This window comes from Bactrocera latifrons, unplaced genomic scaffold, assembly GCF_001853355.1.
Source record: "Bactrocera latifrons isolate USDA-ARS-PBARC rearing strain unplaced genomic scaffold, ASM185335v1 scaffold_235, whole genome shotgun sequence".
Lineage (NCBI taxonomy): Eukaryota > Metazoa > Arthropoda > Insecta > Diptera > Tephritidae > Bactrocera > Bactrocera latifrons.
In genome coordinates this window covers 1-21,752 of record NW_017535908.1, presented here as the reverse complement: position 1 = coordinate 21,752, position 21,752 = coordinate 1, and the positions used below count along the sequence as shown (strand labels likewise).

Here is a 21,752-nt window from a genome sequence, read left to right as displayed (position 1 = left end):
TCTCAACAAGGCACCACTAACGAAACTCCAATGCATTGAATGAACTAACGTGGAAACTAAAATATACATACCGTGCAACTTCTAAGTCCCACGTGTAAGAAAGGTCTCATGTACTCGAGTGTTTTGGTTAGTTTTGTAACTTCGGCCTTCAGAATCATAAGAACTTTAACATAAACCTCTCTTGGATAATCAACGAGGGTTTTAACAAATAGTAGACTTGGAGGGGTATTTAATATTACTGTGTGCAACTGACTTACTTTCATTTTAACAATTAAGAAACACGAGAAATATAGTGTGTATTAGATTAAGCATTTATTTGGTTAATCGTAGCCTTGTGTGTTGCATTACAAATATGCTGTGTCCTCTCATGCATCGATAGGAAATGCATTATTTTACGTTAATATTTAATTTGCAATAAGTTTGACTAATATTATAATAATAATAATTGGTAATACATGCATTTTGTTATGTTTGTATGAATGTATGTGTGTGTGTGTGTGCATTGTTACATATATATGTACCATCAATATTGTACTTAATTTATTTTAATGTATATATTAAATTTAAATTAGTAAGATGCTTAGGCTTTAATCGCCCTCTTTTGGATTAAAAAATTAAAAAGACAAAGTCACTTTAAAAGCATTTTTTTTTTATTATTATTATTATATTTTCTTATTAAGGCATCATACATATGCAAACTTATACGCATGTATTCCATTGAAGCAGCTTAAACTAAGTTACATATGAAAGACTTATACATTCAAATAAGTTTTAAAAAATATTAAATACACTACAACGTTAGTAAACCTTCCATCTTTATAATCTGCCATTTTAATATAATTTACCGCATACAGTTTACATAATCAAAAGCATCGTAGAAAATTTCACTTTTCCAAAAATTACATACCGTTAAAATAGCAACAAGTATACATGTTTGTATAATAAAGTTTTTCATTCAAATTTTATTTCACATTTAGTTTTTACTATTAAAAGCCAAGTAACGAAAATAGATGTATGTATGTATACATTTAACAGATAATACGTACACTTAAAGAGAGTCCCTTTGTTGTTTCTCATTAGCAAACCAAATATAATAAGTACATTTGATAAATTTGTATAAACTGTCAAATTTGTATTTAATATGCGTGGCATAATAACCTTCAGTAATGCTTGTGTGTGTTTTTCGCTCAAGCTTGAGTTCTATGTAGACTGGAATTAGTTGTTAATAGATTAATGTATATTACTTAAATTTCGATGCGCCGATAATACTAAAATGCAAAGCTTGTTTTCCAGTAGGGAATGTAACAATTATATGGTATATCTGTCGCGATCCCAAAGCCATTACTCTCGCCTGCTCACCATTCATAAAGCACGCATTTGCGTTTATTTAATTAAATCTGCAAAGGAAAAATATATATTTTTTAGAATAATTCATACACGCAGCTGACGCTCAATGGCTTGTCGTCATTTTATTTGTCTTTTCACTTTGCTGAAAAGCATACAAATGGCGATAAACCACTTTACCGGTGAACAATATACAACTGTGTACCTACTGAGCTACAGGATATTCTAGCAAATATTTACTTTAAATTGCTCCTCTAAATATGGTGCAGTTAAGGATGTTCGAAATTCGAGAGGTGGCCATTAATTTCTTTAAAAAATTCTGTTGGCATTCATATAAACATACATCCAATTGCCTCAAAATAACATTACTAAAAAAGCAGCAAGAGCCGATTACAGCAATTTCATATAAAGAAAAGTAAATTGCAATTAAATTGAATTTAACTCGGCGTTGGTAGATCGCTTTCTTTTTGTACACATAATTGGGCAACACAGATTTAAAATTAATACACCGTACTGAGCTATGCAGTTCTACATTAATATGCATGTTTAAATGAATTCATTGTTTACGTTATGAGAAGCGTTTTCTAAGTCAAACAAATTTCTAATAATTTTAAATTAAATTTAGCAAAGACCTCTTGATGCGGCATGAAATTTCTCTTGTATGATTTGAAAATTTTTTGAAGGTAGTTCCTGAGCTACTGAAACCAATTCGTTACAGGTCAATCCAGAGGCTTTAATGTAGCAACAATGCACACTATTATAGTCGTCATTAAGTGTGATTTCGTCTCATTATGTACTTTTGTTAAGATTTTAGTTGAGCTCTACTGCATTTTTCTGTTTTTTGATAATTTTTTGTTTTAAAGGAGACAACCAATTTTAGTAAAGAAGTATAACGACAGAACTCTGCAAGAGAAAATCAAACACTTCTGCACGGATACATTCATGAAAACACAAATACATAGGAAACTACTAATGGGAACTCTGTGAAAATGTGCGTAGAATTGCGCTTACCTAACCACTGATGTATGTAAGTATAAAAAGCTTGTAATCCCTTAATTATATATTATTTATGCGTGTCGTTTGTTTCTTATTGCATTAACGTTTTTTATCCACCATGTCATCTAGTGCTGATCGTCATACTCTTGTCGGTGTTGTGCTTGGCGACGTTTCAGTACCTCAGCATCTTCCAGCAATACTTCCTCGAGCACATTCTTATCTTCCACAACCGTTGATTCTTCGTGCGACCAAAAACTAGATGATGTTAGACTAGAGTTTGCACCCGGATAGGAGTCCTCCATGAGTGTACTGGATGCACAACTGGTAACACTGCCTGACATTTGTGAATTTCCAGCACTGGTCTGATAAGTTGCAGTGGTGCCGGCTGAACTCGTATTAGTTTGTTCAATGCAAAGTGAGTCGGCCGATACGTCTTTGTGAAGTTGTCCCGTGGGGAATTCTAAATTTGTTTTGCCGCTTTCGCTTGTGGTTGTAGTGATCGTCTGTGTAACGATGTGTTCTTGTCCCTCAGCATCTGTAGTGGTAGTGGTGGTTGTTGTAGTTGTTGTTAGACCTTCGCCAAGTGTAGTTTCGCCTGTTGGAAATCTTGCCAACAGATCGAACTGCTCATTTTCCATTGAATCGATGCTCTCCTCACGTGTAGGCTGTTTACGGTCAGTTTCCAATGAGTCGATATCCGAACGTGTGGTAGCATCTTTTGAAATTTCGAAACTGCCAATGCTACTAGAACGCATGTCGAGACTTTTGTTGATCTCCAGACTATCTACACTGCCCTTTTCCGAATCCTGTTTATCCAGCTTCATTTTCCCTTCTGATAGCTCTGTTGACATTTCTGTGATTTTTGTCATTGACTCGCGCCCTTCACATTCTTCCAGTTTCTGTTTGAGCAGCGCTTCAATAGTTTGCTGCTGTACCGGCAACACTTCGGTTCGAGTTACTGTACGTGTTACTTTGCTTACAACAATATTGCTTGCACCATTTTCCCGATCACTTTCGTTTGACTTGTTGGAGTCGTCCGACCGTGAAAGCATAGCAGCCTCTTCCTTGGCTTTGATCTCAATCAAGTGTGCTTCTATACACGCATTCTCCAGTCCTTCGAATTCTTTAAGGCTGGAAATTGATATATCATCGCCTTGTGCTGTGGCACTGCCACTATGGCGCACCATATAGCGGCGTGTGAAACTACCGTTGCTGGAGTCCGTTGAACCTTGGTGTGTTTTATTACGATTCTCTAAAGAAATTGCCTGTTCCAGCGATTCGAATTCTTGCAAACTGTTCATAGATAAATCGTCATGTTCGCCACGTGCGTAATATCGCCTTGCTGCCATAGCATCATACTCAGGTGTACTGGAGAAGGAGTCTTTAAAACTACTAATGCGACTACTACCCACTTCGAATTCGCCATCCTCTTCCTTGATATCTTCTAATACACCACCGGTAATGTCGTATGGATAACGCAATTGTGAATCTGTAAGTTGCATTTCAACCCATCGTTTGTTTGAAGCAGCCGTGTCTCCTGAATCACTTTCTTCCTGGGGATCGCTGCTGCTGCCTGCGGTTGGTGGACTTTCTTCGAATTCGAAATTTAGATCATCTCGGAAAATTTGCGAACCTAATTTGGGATCGGCGGGAGCAGATTTTATGATAATTTTTTCAACATCCTCATCATGTTTTGATTCATATTTTGTTGGCTGAATTTTAATGCTCTTTCCACCTAAATCAGCTTCATCGGCTTCTTTAGCTACCTCTTCGATTATGACAAAATCGTCGGAAATATCGGGTTGATCAATCATTTCAAAAGAGTCTGGGGAATCTGGTGCCTTATCATAGTCATCGTAGTCTATATCGCCAGCTTGTGGTCGTTGGAGATCCGCAAGCTTTTGTTCGTACTGTTCTTGTACAAGTTTTTGAAATGTTTCCTCGCTCTTATCCATACGTTTTTGCTGGTGTAAAGGTTCATCAGCAGCTTTGTGTAATTCCTCTTGTGTTTTCACTTTGTATAATGATTTCTCTTCGAAACCCTCCGCATTTTCTTCTAAACTTGGCGACTTTTGGAAATCCTCGGTTACCGTTATATCTGGTATATTTGAGTAGTCTTGCATGTTTTGCGAAGGTCGACGCTCCTCTTCAATAGCCTCGGCCTCCATTTCCTCGGTAGCGCTATCCTCAACTATAACCTCAGCCACAAGTTGTGATGGAGTAAATGGACGTTTTTCGAGGTCAAAGCTGTGATCCATTTCAGCGGCTGCTTGTTTCTTCTTGTTCTTCTTTCGTTCGTTTGGTGAGCGAAACTGTCTGGTGTACTCAGATTCATAGGGATCTGTGTCCGATTCACTTTCAGATTCTTTGTTTTCACCCACTACTGGTAGATCCTTATCCGTAATGGATTTTAAAACATCACCAGTGATCGAAGTACTTTCGCTGCGCTTGTGACCGCGTTTACGAGATTCACCGGGTGGTGTTGTGGCGGCAGAGTCTTGTGGAGAATGTTCCTTGCTGTCCATTTCCATAGTAAATGTGTCTTCATGTTCGTGAAATGAAGATGCTTGTTCATCGTGTGAAAAACCAAAACCCTCAATGCCAGTTAGCGAAGATGAACCAGCTGACCCAATCATATCTTCGAAGTTCTCTACAACAGTTTCTATGTTTGACGTACTTGACATGCTAACCGAAAGGATGCTACCCTCATCTAAGCTAGAAGCTAGTTTAGAATCGTCAATGGAACGTCTTATGTCACTGTGATAGAGCAAAATATCTTCAGGCCGATCTGTATCCTTGCCATCGTCTATTTTAGCTTCATCCATGGGATAAGCTAAGCCCCAGGTTTTTTCCACTTCCTTAGGTTTAGGAAACTCTTCCACCATAACGCTTTCGAAATGCTTTTCGTCGGGTTTGGCCTCCTCGGTTTTCGGTTTAAATATCATTTCTTGGGAACGTTTCATCAGTGACTTTTGCATTTGTTGCTCAGTTTTACTGTAATCTTGAATGTTGAGACTTTCATCACTATCCTCATCATCGTCATGTAAGTCACGAATACGTGATAGTTCCTCAGCTTCCAAAGCATCAGGCTCTGTAGAGGAAGCTACCAATGTTTCCGATAGTTCTGAAACATCGATACTTCCTAAATTACCAGATGTTTCGGATTGCGAATCGAAACTTTTCATGCTTTCATGTGAGCTTATCGTCTTGCCACTGCTACTCTCAAGTGTGCTAACTGCGCTTATGTATTCGGTTGCTTCACGCGTTACTGATGACACATCCAATGCTGTTTGATATTCTGAAGAGTTTCCTTGTGTCAATAAATTGTCGACTTCTGACGATAACGGTCGACTGTCACTTTTATCAAAGCTTTTGTAGTAACTCTCGCTAGAGCTCGATTGGTCAATTTCTTGTACCGACCATCTATTCGTGACATCAACAGAGCCAGTTTCAGATTTAATGCGATGCGTAACCTCCTCGAATGGTTTCATTGTTTGTTCCGTACATATCTCAGAAAATACTCGCGTATCACCAAGCTTAGTAACCTCTACCGGTGATCTCCCCAGATCTTCTCCTTCTGTTACAAAGCTAGCTTTGGCTATTTTTTCCTGATAATAATCCTCCATTGAGCTAAAATCTTCGACAGTTTCAGTTGAAACAAAGCCAAGAGAAGCATGTTCCTCTTTGACTGCGTATGCCTCCATTGAACTGTAGTCATCTGCAGTGCCTGTAGATACAAAGCCTAGCGAACCGTGTTCATCTTTTGACTCCTCCTTAACATCATCAACGTTACCTTGAGTATAATGTGTAATTACTGCTTCTTTATTCAGTGTCTCTATTGTTGTTTCTTCAAAAGTATCCTCATATGATTTTATTGGTTCAAATGCTGATGGAGGCTGCGCTTCCTTAAGGGTATCTGGTATTCCTATGAATGAAGAAATATATTCTTCTTCCAAGAATTTAGGCTCCTTAGTTTCCTTTTGCATAATGCTTTCTTCTGTCAAATTTTTTTCTTTTTTCTCTGCGCTAATCAGTGTGTTAGAAATCGAGCGAAATTCAAATTCGGATGGCGATTCTTTAATTGATTTACCATCTTTCACTATGAACTTCAGCTCGTTATTTGCCGCATTCAATGATTCCTGCGCTTCCTCCAATGTTCTAGCAACCATTTGCTCATCAATTAAAGCTCTCGGCAATTCACTCAGTTGCTGTGGAGAATGTACTACCTTAGGTTTAGCTATTGGTATTTCCTTCTCTGTTGTTTCCCATTCACTCTTTTCTAATTGCAAGTCGAGTTTGTCGGATTTTGCGGAACCCAACTTCAAAGATTCATAATCGTCCAATGGTTGCGTTAAAATGGTTTCGTTTTTTTCATCGAATGGTTGGGAAATATCAGCTGTAATTACAAAAGTTTCACAAGATTTGTTCGCATCATCCTGCTTTTCCTTTGTTGGTTCTTGTTCTAGCAAGTCATTTCTTGTTTCGGAGCCTTGACGTACTATTCTGTTTTCCCCTTCATCTGTTTCACGCTTCATTGTTACAAATTCCTTAAATACGTCATTACTTTCATCCGAATCGACAGAAACCTCCTTCATTAGTGCGACATCCTTCGCTTCGATTGCTTCCTCCAAGGCTTGATCTTTTGTAGTTACCGCTTCTGGGGAAGACTCTATATCAGTGTCTGGTTTTGTTGGTGTTGTCTTAATTATCACATTACGGCTGGATTCTCCAATATAAAAACTCGTTTTTGCTCTGCCTTCAGAGAGCTCAGACTTTTCTGTGTCTCCTTCGGCGTCATCTATTGAAATCTCACTAGTTGGTTCCAGTGATTCTGTACGATCCTCGGAAGCTGTTGTAATCGTTGTAGTTGTGGGGTAATCCCGCGCATGTGATGATTTAATTGAAATTTCTGTTGACACTTCATCTGTTTTCGAAATATCGTCGGTGATGTCCAAGCTACGCAGGCTAATACTATCCGATTGTTCGTTTACCAGAGCAGCTAAATTCTTGAAAGAATCTGTTGGTTTCATTTGTAAACGTGGCTTAGGCACGGGAGCAGATATCGACAGGTCGGGTAAGATTTCAGAGGAGTCGGTAATACTGTGTGCATCATCACTTTTTTGATATTGCGTCGATAAGTCGTCGCCAATATCTCTCACGGGTGAGCTTGATTTGGCGGCGCGTGGCTTCGGTGTGGGTGCATCATGTCCAGTTGGGGCAGAAGTCGGCGCACTAGTTGGTACTGGAGTGGTTTCAGATGATTTAGCGAATTCAAAGCCTGTCTCTACAAAGGTAATAATAAGTGTGAAAGTAAAGGTATTTCCAAAGTATTAAAGAAGAATAAATAAAGTTTGAAATGAAAGGAAAATAATAAGCTAAACTAAATGGATAGATAGAGACAAATACAAAGTGATTATTGAAAGCATATGGGTTATATTTTGAACAGATAAATTATATATATTTCATTTTATATAATTTAAAAACAAACAACTACTGGCAAAGAAAATACAATTTGTTTTTTTTTTTTTCACATGCAATATAATTGCTCACCTTTTAATGGAAGCAAAATAATGATAGCACTTACCAAAATCATAATATTTGAATATGCAATTAGAGCTCAACTTTAACAAAACCTAGCTTTTACTCTTGTAAAGAAATCACTTCCAAATTTAACATATACGTAGCATATTTAAATAAGCAATGGTTTGTAAATTTTTAAGTTTAGTATTTTTAAAGACAGTTGCAATGAGGTATTACATCGTATTGTTTTTCTTTAAGACTAGATCATATTTTGACTGTCCAACGTGGCTTCAGTTTGTTGCTCGGTTGCTCCGAGTTGTTCAACTTTCAATTCGTGTTTTTGACCCTATTGATATACTTGGTGAAGATGAATGTGATTTTCATAACTGGTATGGGCAAGCGTTTGGGGGATTTTTGACGATAAAAATACTATATTTTTGCCGTTATCAAAAATGCACAGATTGGAGGCAATAAGCTCAAATATACGTAAAATATAATAGAGATATTTTTCTTAAATCATTGCCACTTCGAGTCTCATTTACCGAAGTATATTCCATTTTCGTTCGTTGTCAGTCAAGATTGTCACACTTATGTAATCATTATCATAGCGATAGCTGTTTATATACATTTTTAATACTTATATTGATTGGGATGACACAAATGGTCGATATCTTTCCGCGCCAATAGAAAACCTGTCGATATTTTAACAAGTAAGGAAGGGTTAAGTTTGGGTGCTACCGAACATTTTATACTCTTGCAACTTGCAGGAATTAAAGCCAGAAAAATATCTTAAAAACATCAACCAGAGAATCGGAATCCAAGGAATTTTATAAATACTGCATATAAGTCATACAATGACCGATATATTCGGCACACTGTTTGTTAGAAAACGAAACTCATTATATGATATATATGGGAGTTGGCGTAGTATCGACCCGGTCTGTTAACTGTTATCAAGCCACATACAAAAAAAATGTTTCTTGGATTTTATTAAGGTGCCTCCCATACAATCAACAATCACATGAAGTAGTTAGCTGGATGTTCGAAAATCGTAAAAATTAGTTATATAGGGGCTCTGCAATTTTAATTGAGATAAGTATATTAAATATTGGCCGATATATGCAGCATAATGTCACCCGGAATTTCGAAAGTCTGTATATTAAGTAGAGGGCTCAAAGAAGTATTGACCCGACTCAACTTCTTTTTGATACACAGTGTTACTATTATCAGCAAAGCATTATCTCTGAATTTCAGTTGTATATGTCATACATTGTCCGATGATTTCGGTCAAAATTCAACGATACTGGAATCCACATTATCGGTACCTAGGGGCTTGAACAGTTTTGGTTGAATTTGGGAAGTTTTTGGTCATAAGGTGGTATACTTTAAAGGAATTATTAGTGCAATTTTGATCCCGTTATATTAATTCCTTCTTGATTTGTGTACTGGAAAGTGAAATAATCAAATGGAATTTAGTATTGTGTTATATGCGAAGGAGGCGAGGCTGCAGTCGATTTCGCCTATTTTCGCACTGTGCATAGGAATATGAAAAAAATGCGTACTAAATTTAATCGAAATCGATTGGTCGAAATATGTGATTCCACCAAAAAGTCCATTGTTCAATTTTCACACCTCCGACTCCCATAATCTTCTCTTTACCATTTCGTAAATTTAATGTCTCCTTAGTATATGGGGCCCACTTTTAAAAAATTTCTGCCCACAGGTACATTTTACTACTGCGGTCCCCTGTGAAAAATTTGAGTTTTATATCTTAATTTAGTGCTTAACTATGGCACTTTATAGGTTTTCGGTTAATGGCGTTTTGTGGGCGTGGCAATGGTCCGATTACGCCCATCTAAAAACTCGTCCTTTTTTTAGGCAAGAAACGCGCATAGTTCCATCAAGATATCTTAATTTTTTACTCAAGTTACAGCTTTCACTGACGGACGAATGGCATTTTCAACTTGTCTCCTCATCCCGATCATTTGTATTAATATAACCCTATATCTATCTCGATAAGTTTTAGCTGATACGTACAACTGTTCGATGAAAAAAACTATTATACTCTGTAGTAACATGTTGCAAGAGTATGAAAGTAATTCGCCACCAACGAATTCTGAGCCGCTGCAAGTACTACTTTTGCATGAGTGAACTCAAATAATGCATGTGTTATGTAAGTATTTATGTATGTATGTATGCGTAGTATATACTATGAGGGTTGTAATACCTGTTGCTATATCTTGAATATCGTTATCTGGTGTATTTTGACCGATTTCGCCCAAAGTGTTCGTGGTGGGCGACACACTATCGTCCCAACTCATTTTCGAAAATTCACTTTGCAAATTACTTATCTCATCGTCCTGCACCATCGTATCGAAATTCGCATCGAACGCCGATGCTTGCTCGTCAATATCAGCGAAATTTGTTGTGAGCTTTTCGAATTTGTGATCAATGCGCCGAGACTTTGTAACGCGGGAATCTTCGGTAACATGCTTGGGATCGCTCGTACCTATAGGTATGCATATATGGTTAATTTACACCACAGTCTCTAAGCGAAAATATGTTTGTGAGGATGTATATATGTATGTGATAGCAGTTATATGTTGATGAGTAACCTAAGATTGGGGGGACTATGTACACACGGCACTTTCGATCTCTGGTACGTATGTATGTATATGTATGTTATCTATAGCTTAGTCTGTGTGCTTAAACATAATATGCCTATGTGTATGCTTGTATGTTCTGTGCCTTGTCAAAATTACCTTTTATCTTCCAGTCTGCCTCTTCTACAACAGCGTCAACAGCATCAGCATCACTAATACCACCACTACCAGCAAATGTGGTAGCTTCATGTAGTGTTGTACCAATTTGCGTAGTAGTTGTTGTTGTTAATGTAGTTATAGTTTCTGTTGCTGTTATCGGCTTGAAGCCATCTTTGGAATCAATAAGATCATGTGAGCGTTTTTGCTGCTGTGTTGTGCTGGTGGTGGTAATTGTGGTGGTTGCAAAGCCGGGCACTGCACTGACTTGCATGTGGTGCTGCTGCGTGCCAGGCCACTGCTCGTCAGTAAAGCTCATATTATCGTCGAACGATTTCCCAGACATTGATTCAATAGTTGACGATTTGATGACATCCAAGCCACCAATATCATCACAAGTTATAGCATAATTTTCACTTTCTGAATTATATTCCTGCTTAAGTGAGTCATAGCCATTGGCTTCTTGTTGCTGATGCTGCTGCTGCTGTCGCGTGCTAATAATGTTAATGCTCTCTTCGAGCACGTTATCAATCAGCACTGCAGCCTCTTGGCGTATGTTGGTATCAAAATGGAGGATCTTTTCACCACCAGCCTTTCTACTTCTATCTTCATCTTCATCATCATCATCGTCATCGTCATCAGAGTATTTTTCATAATCATCCTCTACATCACTATATTTATAAAAATTATCTTTGCTGCCATCAGCATCTGCATCAAAATCAATTAATTTTTCAATTACATTATCTTCGGCTGCCGCGTAAAGGATTTGTTCTTTAACTTCGTCGCCTGCAAGACAATTGCATATTGCATATACAGTATGTAATTGCAACAATAATCCAATACTTTAAGCACCATTCACATGAATGTAAGTAATTACAGCAACATTGCAACATATTTGGCAACAATATATTTTAGCTTGTTCCACATTGTTAGTCAAAGCGTGCAAATCCATTTTTTAATGCAATAATGAGTTAATGAGCGTGAAATGTCGTGTTTTACATACATATAATGATAATGCGTTGTGTTGACATGTGAAGCTTAAGAAGCAGTGACTAAGCAAGCCTCAAATTATGTAAAATGAGCCTAACGCTATTTAGTTGCGTGCTGAATCGATTTTCGCTATTTTCGACATTAACCAGATAAACGCTATTCGTCTCTCTCGAGCCTGCAATGTCTTTCATTTATACTAAAAATATCCTTAACTACTCAAAAGTGATCCGTAACGTTTCCAAACAAGCACATGAACCTATCCATATGTAATTCTCGAGGCATTAAGCAATGCGAATCCGGTTGGTGAAAGGTATACGTGAGCACATTATTCGTACAAACATATGTATTTATTATTAACTTAACAATTTTTTTATATTTAAATAAGAAGTAATCACAATTTTCAAAATTTTTCAAGGCACTTAAGCAGCTGAACTGGTAAATATTACGACTTTTTATTCAAACGTCGACTTCACCTTTATGCCTTTTCCCACATTTGTACTTCTTTACATATGTACGTATGTTAGTATGTGTATGCATTTGTATATGTACATATGTAGGTATAAGTTTGGTATGAATAATAAATAGTAGAATTGAGTGTATAATTCCGTGTATGTTGTAAGAACAACGCGAGATCGCCGAGATCTACAAGTAGTACGAAATCATATATTAATGCCCCAATCGCACTATATTCAACCAAACTTCAGCAATGATTGTCGCCTGGTTTTGTTAAATTTTGCTCTAATTGTTTGCAATTTTGGAACTTAATAGAAATGAAATGTGTATGAGTGGCTTAAGAATCAAAACTAAGTAAATGCAATGTAAAAGCGTGCCATTGTGGTGTGATTAATATCGGTGTATGGGTAGACTAAGTAAGTGGTTGAAAATGCTTATATGGATATACATGTAGTATATATGTACGTAAAATAACAATTTTAGAAAAGAAAATAATGCGCACAAACATATATACGTGTTGTGGTTGAGCCTTTAACTCTTAACTTACCAATATTTCGGAACGAATCCTCATCTAAAACGAGCTTTTCTTCTACGGTTTCTATAAAAAACACACGCAAAGTAAACAATGTTAGCATTTACTATGAATTGATTTGTTTGGGAGTTCAAGAGACTGATATGAGGTGAGATTGACAAATGTTTGCAGCATAAACATAAAACGATGACCACAAATTGCAATGTAAAATGATTTAAGGCTAAGAACAGATGAAGTTATATTATATATATTATAACTACGTACTATGTAAATGCATGGAGGGTTAACGCAAATATATCCAGTGCTTATTACACAAGGCTTTTTGTTAGCAACGTGACTAGACGTTCAAAAGTAATTGGGAGTTTGTTAGTAGTAATGACGAAAACTGACATTCATAATTGTTAGTGTGTGTTAACATGTATTAACTATGTTATATCATTGAAAGAATACTAAAAAGCAATAACGTTGACATCGCTAGCAATATTCAAATATCCAGTTGACTTAGTGTTTTTTTTTATTATTTTTGTTTTAATATATGTATATCAAACTTTTACTTACAAATTATTTTGTTGTGTTTTTGTTATTTTGTATATATGTATATAAATATTTTTTTTTTTTTTTGCTTATAGTTTGTGTTTGCTTTCTTTGTGAACTTCATTGCTGGCTGTATTGGTTGGGTACCCTTTTTAGTTGCCACCTCTGGCAGCCGATTCATCGGATTCAACATATTCGATGTCTGTATGCACATCAAGCGTTTCAACATTTCCTTTCATATGAAGTTTCTCCGCCTCGGCGTTAAAGCTATTGGTGTTCTTCTCGTGTACCACAGTGTAACTCTCGTTTAACAACTCGTTGAATTCAATGCAATTGGAAGTGTGCATGTCATCTGCCACTATATCGCTATCAGCATCGTCGGCATCAGAAGTGCACTGCATATCTTCAATATCGGTATTTGGTAGATTGGTAGCATCGCCAGGGCTGTCAGCGCCCATTGTCAAAGTTTGTAAAATATTTATGTGAGATTTTCTTTGACCATCTGTTTCTATTGTTAGCACAATATTGCTATTACTCGCTATGTACGCCTTTAAAGTCGAACTGCCAATGTCGGAGTCGCACTGAGGTTCATTATCGGATACCTCAGATCCCTCGTCAGCGCTGATATCTTCTATTTCGGTGCCTTTATCAATGCTATCGTCTTGTTGGTGCTTTTGTGCTGCATTCAATTTAATATTTGGCGGCAGACCACGTTCACTCAAATCCATGTCTTCAATGTCAGTACCACCGTCCTCCTTAACTCTAACAACATCTAAGAGTTTTGATTTCCCTTTGCTTAGGCTTCGTGTCTTCAGTTTTTTACGCCTGTTTGTGCCATCAACATAGATTTCTTCAATATCTGTCACCGGTTCTGTGTGGGCGTGCAATTCAAGGCGCTTGCTTATCTGCGGCTTTAACGTCTCATTTAGTACGGTGACTTCGTCTTCAATTAGATTTTCTGCATTTAAGCACTCTGCTATTGAGCCATTTCGCTCCAAGTCATCGGCACATGAGTAATCTTCATCGTCAGTTTGCATATCGTCGGTTGCACTGTTGTAAACACCAAATTGATATTCACGATCTAATGGCATAACGTTCTCAATAGTGTCGCCAAATTTATTTTCCTTAAGGACCACCATCTCACGATGTACTGATGGTAGCATAGCGTCAGATATTGCGTTCGGTTCATTTGAGGATTGTGTGCCGACATCATCACAAAATATATCTTCCACATCGGTAATATCACCGGAATCTTCCCCAGCGGCTTGTAGTATAACCGCTCTGGGTATGGATTTTTGTTCTTCCTCACTATCGAAACTATCCTCCGCGGCAGAGTCATCAAGTTTTTCAACATCTGTTAATACCTCCTCTAAACCTGTATTTGCCACCGTCAGAAAAGCATTTTTATTAAAAGACATAGTTGTCGACTTTCTACGCTGCTGGCTGCCACTGCTGATGAATGCTACATCAATAGGCGGTAAGCTTATATTACTAGCATTATCGTCGTATACCTGGTCATCTTCATCGGATGCCGATTCTGAAATGACAATTTGACACTCCTCTTCATCGCCGGAAATCTCCAGCACCTCATCTTCGGACATGCCACGTGCGCCACCGGGGCCTGCAACATCCGACAGCGCCGATGCGAGCTCACTAATGTCGCTTAGCACAGATAAATCTTCGTATTCATCAGAGTGTTCATTCCCGTTGACAGAACGCTCGCTATCAGCAATGAATACTCTATCCTGTTCACCAACAGTAGTATCTAAGTCAACACATACCGATCGCTCACAACCCTTATCCAATTCGGATTCAGTATTATAGTCTTCACAATCTGTTAGAAAATCACTTGTTTCATTCAAATTTTGTGCTTGCAAAAAGTCCCCCGCTTTGTTTTCCACCCTTTCTTTGGCTTCGTTGTCAACCATGCTTTGTTCGCGCAGTCCATTCTCCAAGAATTCTTGAAGGGATAACTTTAATTCGGGGTAAACATTGCTCCTTTCCCCTTCGTCATCCTCTGAATCAGTGTCATTGTAGTCTTCAATGTCGGTGGCATCATTGTCTTTCTCATTTTGTTTAGGTATATTAAGCGTATGGTTGAAAGCTTTCCGAGTTGGCAATATCTTCACATCAGTCTGACTGTCGAAATCCTCAACGTCTGTCACTTCACCCGTATTAAAATTATAATCCATATCATTGCTGTGGGAATCTTCTGAGCATTCCGATTCCGAATGATCGTTGGTGGTAACGGAAATGATTGGAAGCTTTGTAGACATTTTGATTTCTTTGTTTTGTTTAGGTAGAGTAACTTAAATGTTCTTATTAACAGTTTGAGTTCTGAGTATTCGCTATTTGTGGAAGAGTCAAATTGATTTTAAATTTTGAGTTATTTCCAATTATATTAAACTAAGATAAAATAATCGAAAAAACTATTTACGAAAGCAGTTAAAGCATTGGACGGTATTCATACACCACAAACATCGATACTATAAACTTTGTTGTATGAATACCATAACAGCACATTTAATTAGTTGACGCGTTTGTTGCACTTTTTGAAGCTGTCTGCCTTACACGAGTAACATAGTTATACGAACAAAAATTTGTGAATTATAAAAGTGGAGGAATTAAGTAAGCATACACGTGAGCGGCTTCTTTATGAGCAGGTAACGTTTACTTTACAATTAAATATGGTAGATCTCTTTCCTTATTGAATGATCTTCAAAGTGTACTTCAAGATGCAACTGGCGTATGCTTACTTAAATGGGCCGTTGCAGGTTTTCACAATGAGACTGATAGTCCAGAAAGTACTTTTATTACCAAGTATGTCTATCCAACAGTTTATGAGGTTCTTCGCTTTATTATATTTACGCGGTGTACATACATATCTACAGTTTTTTTATACCCTTGCAACATATTGCTACAGAGCATAAGAGTATTGTTCACCTAACGGTTGTACATATCATCTAAAACTAATCGACGAGTTGAACGTACATGCTGAAACTTGAGTAAAAATTCAGATATCCTGATGAAACTTCCTATGTGCTTTCCGTTAAAAGTAAGGTACGAGTTCAGATTTGGGCGTAATCGCAGTTGTCCGATCACGCCCACAAAACGCCATTAACTGAAAGCTTATAAAATGCCATAACCAAGCACTAAATTTAGATATAAAGCTCTAATTTGGCACAGAGGATTGCAGTAGCAAGGGGCCGCTACAATAACCATATTTGTCTAGTGCAAATATTATTAGTACTCCTACCGTCAGACTGAAAATGGATGAAATCGAAACCGCTCGCTTTTTGGTGAAATCACATATCCCGTCCGACCGATTTCGAATAAATTTAGAACGCGACATTCTTCTCATATTCCTACATTACACTGCGGCAAGATCGAACTACAAACACGCCTACTTTCCATAAAGCATAATTTTAAATTCCATTTGATTCTTTCACACAGAATAAAATTTTGCACTAATAATTTCTTTAAAGTAAAATTCCGAAATACAAACAAAATTGTTCAAGCCAAGAATATATGGACTTCTGTATCTATTGTTGACTTTTCACCGAAAATATCGGTCAATGTATGAGATATGCAACAGAAATTCAGAGAGCGTCCTTTCCTGACAATAGCAACTCTGTGTATGCACTTTATACTGTATATATCGGCCGATATTTGAGTTATCTCAATGAAAATTACAGAGCGAGTTTTACACACAGCAGTGTAACTTTATGTCTAAAATAGATCAAATTTACGGAAAACTTGATCTAGCCCCTATATAACTAATATCAGGATTTTCGAATATCTGGCTAACTTTACTCCATATGATTGGTGATTGTATGGGAGGTATCTTAATAAAACCCAGGGAATAAGAATAAGAGTTAATAGATAAAATAGGGTCGATAGCATCCCAACTCCCATATACTGAATATAATGATTTTCGTTTTTCTTGTTAGAACCTTATATAAAGTTGCTTGGATCCCGATCCTCTGGTTGACATTTTAAGGCATTTTCCTGACTTTGGTTTCTGCAAGTTGCAAGAGTATAAACTGTACGAACTTAGCTCTTTCTTATTTCTTTTACTTGATCTGATCGATTATGTAAAGACAGACGCCGCACTTTTAGATACCAAAATTCAGTGTAATACATTCTATCAAATAAGTACCCGGAAATTCTCATTTTATATTTTCCCGCTGAGAATATTTCAAAATTTTTTTCACCAGGTTGGCACAAATGTTAGTCACTATTCTATCTTCAACTGAAGAATACGTCGACAAACTAAAGGAAATGGTGGTCGAAAATCGTCATTATAATGTGCGAGAAATAGCCCAAATAATGGACATGTCTCATGAGACCACTCGTCATATTTTGGTTGATGTTTTCGGTATACGGAAAGTCGCAGCGCGATTGGTGCCAAAAATCTGAATTTTTTTTTAAAAAGAGAATAGGAGTAAGGTGGCTCAACACATGCTTGAACGTGTAAATTCCGATCCAACGTTCATCGAACTCATCGTAACTGGTGACGAGACATGGGTTTTCGAGTACGACATGCAAACAAGTCAGCAATCATTGGAATTGCGCGACAAAAATGATTCGAAACCGAAAAAACCGCGCCAAAGCGAATCGAAAATCAAGGTGATGCTGACCGTTTTCTTCGATATTCGTGGTGCTGTTCATTTGCTAATGCTTACCGGGGGGCAAAGCCGTCAATAAAGAATAATATCTTGGCGTTATGAAGCGTTTTAGAGAGAATGTTCGTCGCAAAAGACCAGATTCGTGGCGGAACAACAGTGTTTCGATTATTAGATTGTTCGTTGGAAGAAGTGTATTGCATATTCTGAAGGGGGTATAATCAATTTAGATGATTGATAAGCTATTTGTGATTCATTTCAAATTTCGGAGTACTTATTTGACAGAACGTATCTCTAGTAATATAGGCAGTTGATGATATTTATAAACGTTTGCAATAATATTATCGGTCTCATTGTGAACAGAAATAGGTTTTATTAACATAACTAATATTCAGAAAGAGTCCGTTAAGTTAGGATACTTAACTTATATCGTTAAATACTCTTTCACTGAGATACCGAATTGTTTCACTCAGAATATGTACCATATGTATATAATTAAAATATTGGCCTACTAAAGCTCTAAATTAAGTTGTCTAGTCCTGCAATAACTCTTTTAAAGGGTACCTTGTTATACATATTGAACAACATTGAAAATTCAAAAACAATTTTATTGTTCATTTATTTACAAAGTTGTATTACGTGTTTATGTTTCTTACGTTCTTTATATATGTAAATGCAAATATGTTAATAAAAAAAACAGTGTGTATGGTTTGTACGAGTACGCTATCATAGGCAATATGCATATGTATGTTTGACGTTTGTACGTAATATAGCATTTAAATATAATTTCGAAAACACTTAGTCTGTAAACTAAACAAACTTATTCGCAAAAACATGGAAGCTAACTAAATACGTGATAAACGTTTATTTACCTTTTGGCGTATCGTTTTGTTCCGATCTAGAATTTCGCGATGATGTCGGACTTATACTTCCCATACGTATACCGGAGGCGCCGAATTGCATTTGCAGCGCAGGATCCACGGCATAACCGGCTTGTTGCCTACGCAATGTTTCTTCGATTAAGGCTAGTGGACTACGTGTGGCTTTTGGTGAGCTTGGACTTGCAGCTAATAAACGGTCCTGTTCCGTATTAAACATTGGCAAAGCAACTGAATCGGACAAACTGGAATCAGTTGTATCAATGAAACTAACGTCAAACTCGTTTGTACAACGTTGGTCCGCTGATGGTGGCCTGACAATGGACGCTGAATCCATATCACTGTCTGGTTGTCGATAGATAACTTCGAAAGCTTTGTCTGGTCCAAATGTTTTGGTAAAAACTTCACTTGTTAAAACTTTTCTGCTTCCAGAAGATGAGGTAGAACTTTTTGTACTCTCCGTAGATTTGAATGAGCGCGTTATTTCGGCGTCGTCATCAATTATAACTGTGCTGACAATAGCAGCTACTGGCTCTTGGTTAACTTTAATCACCGTAGTGCGTGTGGGTACGGCTGGTATCTTAGATATTTTCGATGTGGTAAAAACAGAATTTTCTGCCAATCGCAGGTTAGCCACATCTTTATCAAGTTTCTTAATATTTGTGGTAGGACGCGTATATTTCCGTACACTACTTAATGAGCCACTGGCACTCGTATTGCCGCTGCCAGTCATGCTGGACTCATTTATAGAATCTTTAATTTTCTTTTGTACTTTCACATCACTTTTCCTAGTTTGGCTTTTCTTCTTCATCTGATCCGTTTTCATTGTGCCACTATCCATTTTTACAACATCTTTATTGGAATTACGTGGTTTTCTGTCGCCCAAAATACTTTCTGATCTATTAGTTTTAGTTATTCTTCGAGTCGTTATATTAGAAGATATGCTAACGGGTACCTTCGACCGCTGCTGGGTTCTTTCGCTTCGTGCTAGGACATTCGTCTCTTCTGAGCTGCCTCGGGTTACGCTTCTTTGCGTGTTTCCGGTAGCCACATGTAATTTTGCGTTATCCTTTGGTCTGTTAATTTTGTGCTTTATTTTACTTTGATTAGACTTATTCAATACATTACTCAATTCCTTACTTGTTTTTGGGGACATGGATTTATCAGTTATTTGTTCACTATGTGCTATCACAGCTTTTGGCTTGTCTACATTGGGTTTTCTATTATACAGTTTTTCAGTGCTTTTTATGGATTCCTTGCTATTAGTGAGTGAGTCTTTTTTTAAATTCGTCAAACTACTTTTAAAATTGAATGCTTTCTCCTCTTTGGATAGGTTGCGTACATATCGTCTTTGTGCATCAGTATGAGTAGTTGAAGAAGTGATAGGAGTAGTTAGCGGCTTACCTTTAGGCTGTAACACTGCTGGTCCAGGTGATTTTGATCTCAACGTTGTGTCCGAAGCTAAGTCTGCTTGTTTTGACGTGGACTGTGTATGTGCGTATCGCAGGCTGTGTGCCAAAGTTGGCTGCATGTATCTGTGCATTACAGTTGAGGTAGGTGTAGTCAGCCGCTTTCGTTGAGCATCTTCACCTGCTGGTTCGGAAGATTTAGTGATTGTCTTTGTTTTGGTTTTTTTGGAAGTAGTCCTTTTATCATATTTTTTGGTTTGCGCATAAACGCTAGTTACGTGAGAGTAGTCGACTTTTGGACGGCTAGATGTTGGACTGAATGTTCTTAGTGTAGCATTATATGGCATCGTGGTTACGTCAGTGCGTGTTCGCGGCCTTGGCGTGGTTGATCGACTATGTGAATTGTCTTCACTTAATCCAACATTCACTGTTTGTGAACGAAAGCTTGTGGACCGGTCAGAACGAACTTCCGTTTTTAGTGGGCTTGGGGCAGCTTTTATAGTAGAAAGTTTTGATATTTCATCTTTATTTTTTAAATGCTTTTTCTGTCTGGTGGATACATTTGCTATTGCTTTATTTTTATTAGCATTATTTTGCACATCTCCAATAGGAGACGCAGCATGAACTTTTTCAGTTTTGGTGTAACCACTATAGTTCTGTAACAATGATTTCCTCACAATATCCTTAGTTTCAACCTTTGCAGAGGAAGTTTTCTTTACATCCCTAGTAAGTTTTTTATTCACCAAAGCTTTCTTAAATTCTTCACTATTTTTCCTATTTAATTCCGACTTCTCACCTAAATTTACAAAATATGCAACACCTCTCTCCTTTCCAATTCCTCCACTAGGAGCAGCCGATCTTTCTAAGCTATCTAAACTACTACATGAATCTAAAATATCTCGACTGTCTGACAAGCTCGTTGAAAATTGCCCACGTTCACTTTCAAACGGAATTTCATCGCTGGTAGTCACATCTGCTCCCGAAACTACAGAAAGCAAAGGGCGAGGCATCCTACTAATTTCAAGAATATTAGGCTCATCACATTCATTCTCTAATTCATCAGAAGAGCACACATGAGGAACAGACTTGGCAATGTCAAGCGGAGATTTCGGTTTGTCTTCCGGTTTTGAAATTGCATGAACGTCTTTGTCATCAGGTTTGCCTACAGACGGCACTAACGGTAACGCTTGTTTCATATCAGCGACTTTTGGTTTGTCAAACCCTTCCTCAGATTCTTCAGAAGAGTACACATGCGGAACAGGCTTGGCAATGTGAAGCGGAGATTTTGGTTTGTCTTCTGGTTTTGAAAATGGTTGAGTGTCTTTAGTATCTTTGTCATCTTGTTGTCCTAAAGACGGTACTAAGGGTAACGCTTGTTTCATATCAGCGGCCTTAGGTTTGTCAAACTCTTCCTCTGATTCATCAGAAGAATACATATGAGGAACAGGCTTAACAATGCCAAGCGGAGATTTTGGTTTGTTTTCTGGTTTTGAAATTGGTTGAGCTTCTTTAGTGTCTTTGTCTTCTGGTCTGCCTACAGACGGTACAAGTGATGACACCTGTTTCATATCAGCTACTTTCGGTTTGTCAAACTCTTCCTCTGATTCATCAGAAGAGTACACATGTTGAATAGGCTTAGCAATGTCAAGCGGAGATTTTGGTTTGTCTTCTGATTTTGAAATTGGTTGAGCATCTTTAGTGCCTTTGTCATC

General features: G+C 37.5%; 1 protein-coding gene across 9 annotated transcripts; it reads right to left on the bottom strand.

The window, feature by feature from the left end:
- Window positions 1–498: 498 nt before the first annotated feature.
- LOC108968970 (dentin sialophosphoprotein) lies at window positions 499–21,726 on the bottom strand. 9 transcript variants are annotated; one of them, XM_018933370.1, is made up of 6 exons: window positions 18,626–21,726; window positions 12,610–12,660; window positions 10,623–11,405; window positions 10,088–10,369; window positions 2,356–7,624; window positions 499–1,397 (listed from the first exon to the last, which is right to left on the bottom strand). In XM_018933370.1, exons 1-5 carry the CDS (start codon window positions 21,606–21,608, stop codon window positions 2,466–2,468), a joined length of 9,258 nt encoding a protein of 3,085 aa, XP_018788915.1. In that variant the 5' UTR covers window positions 21,609–21,726; the 3' UTR covers window positions 499–1,397; window positions 2,356–2,465. The 9 variants fall into 9 exon arrangements, with proteins under 9 accessions (XP_018788915.1, XP_018788920.1, XP_018788916.1 ...); XM_018933375.1 differs by lacking the exon at window positions 2,356–7,624 and having other exon boundaries at window positions 18,626–21,318; XM_018933371.1 differs by lacking the exon at window positions 10,088–10,369 and having other exon boundaries at window positions 18,626–21,318.
- Between the last annotated feature and the right edge of the window lie 26 nt (window positions 21,727–21,752).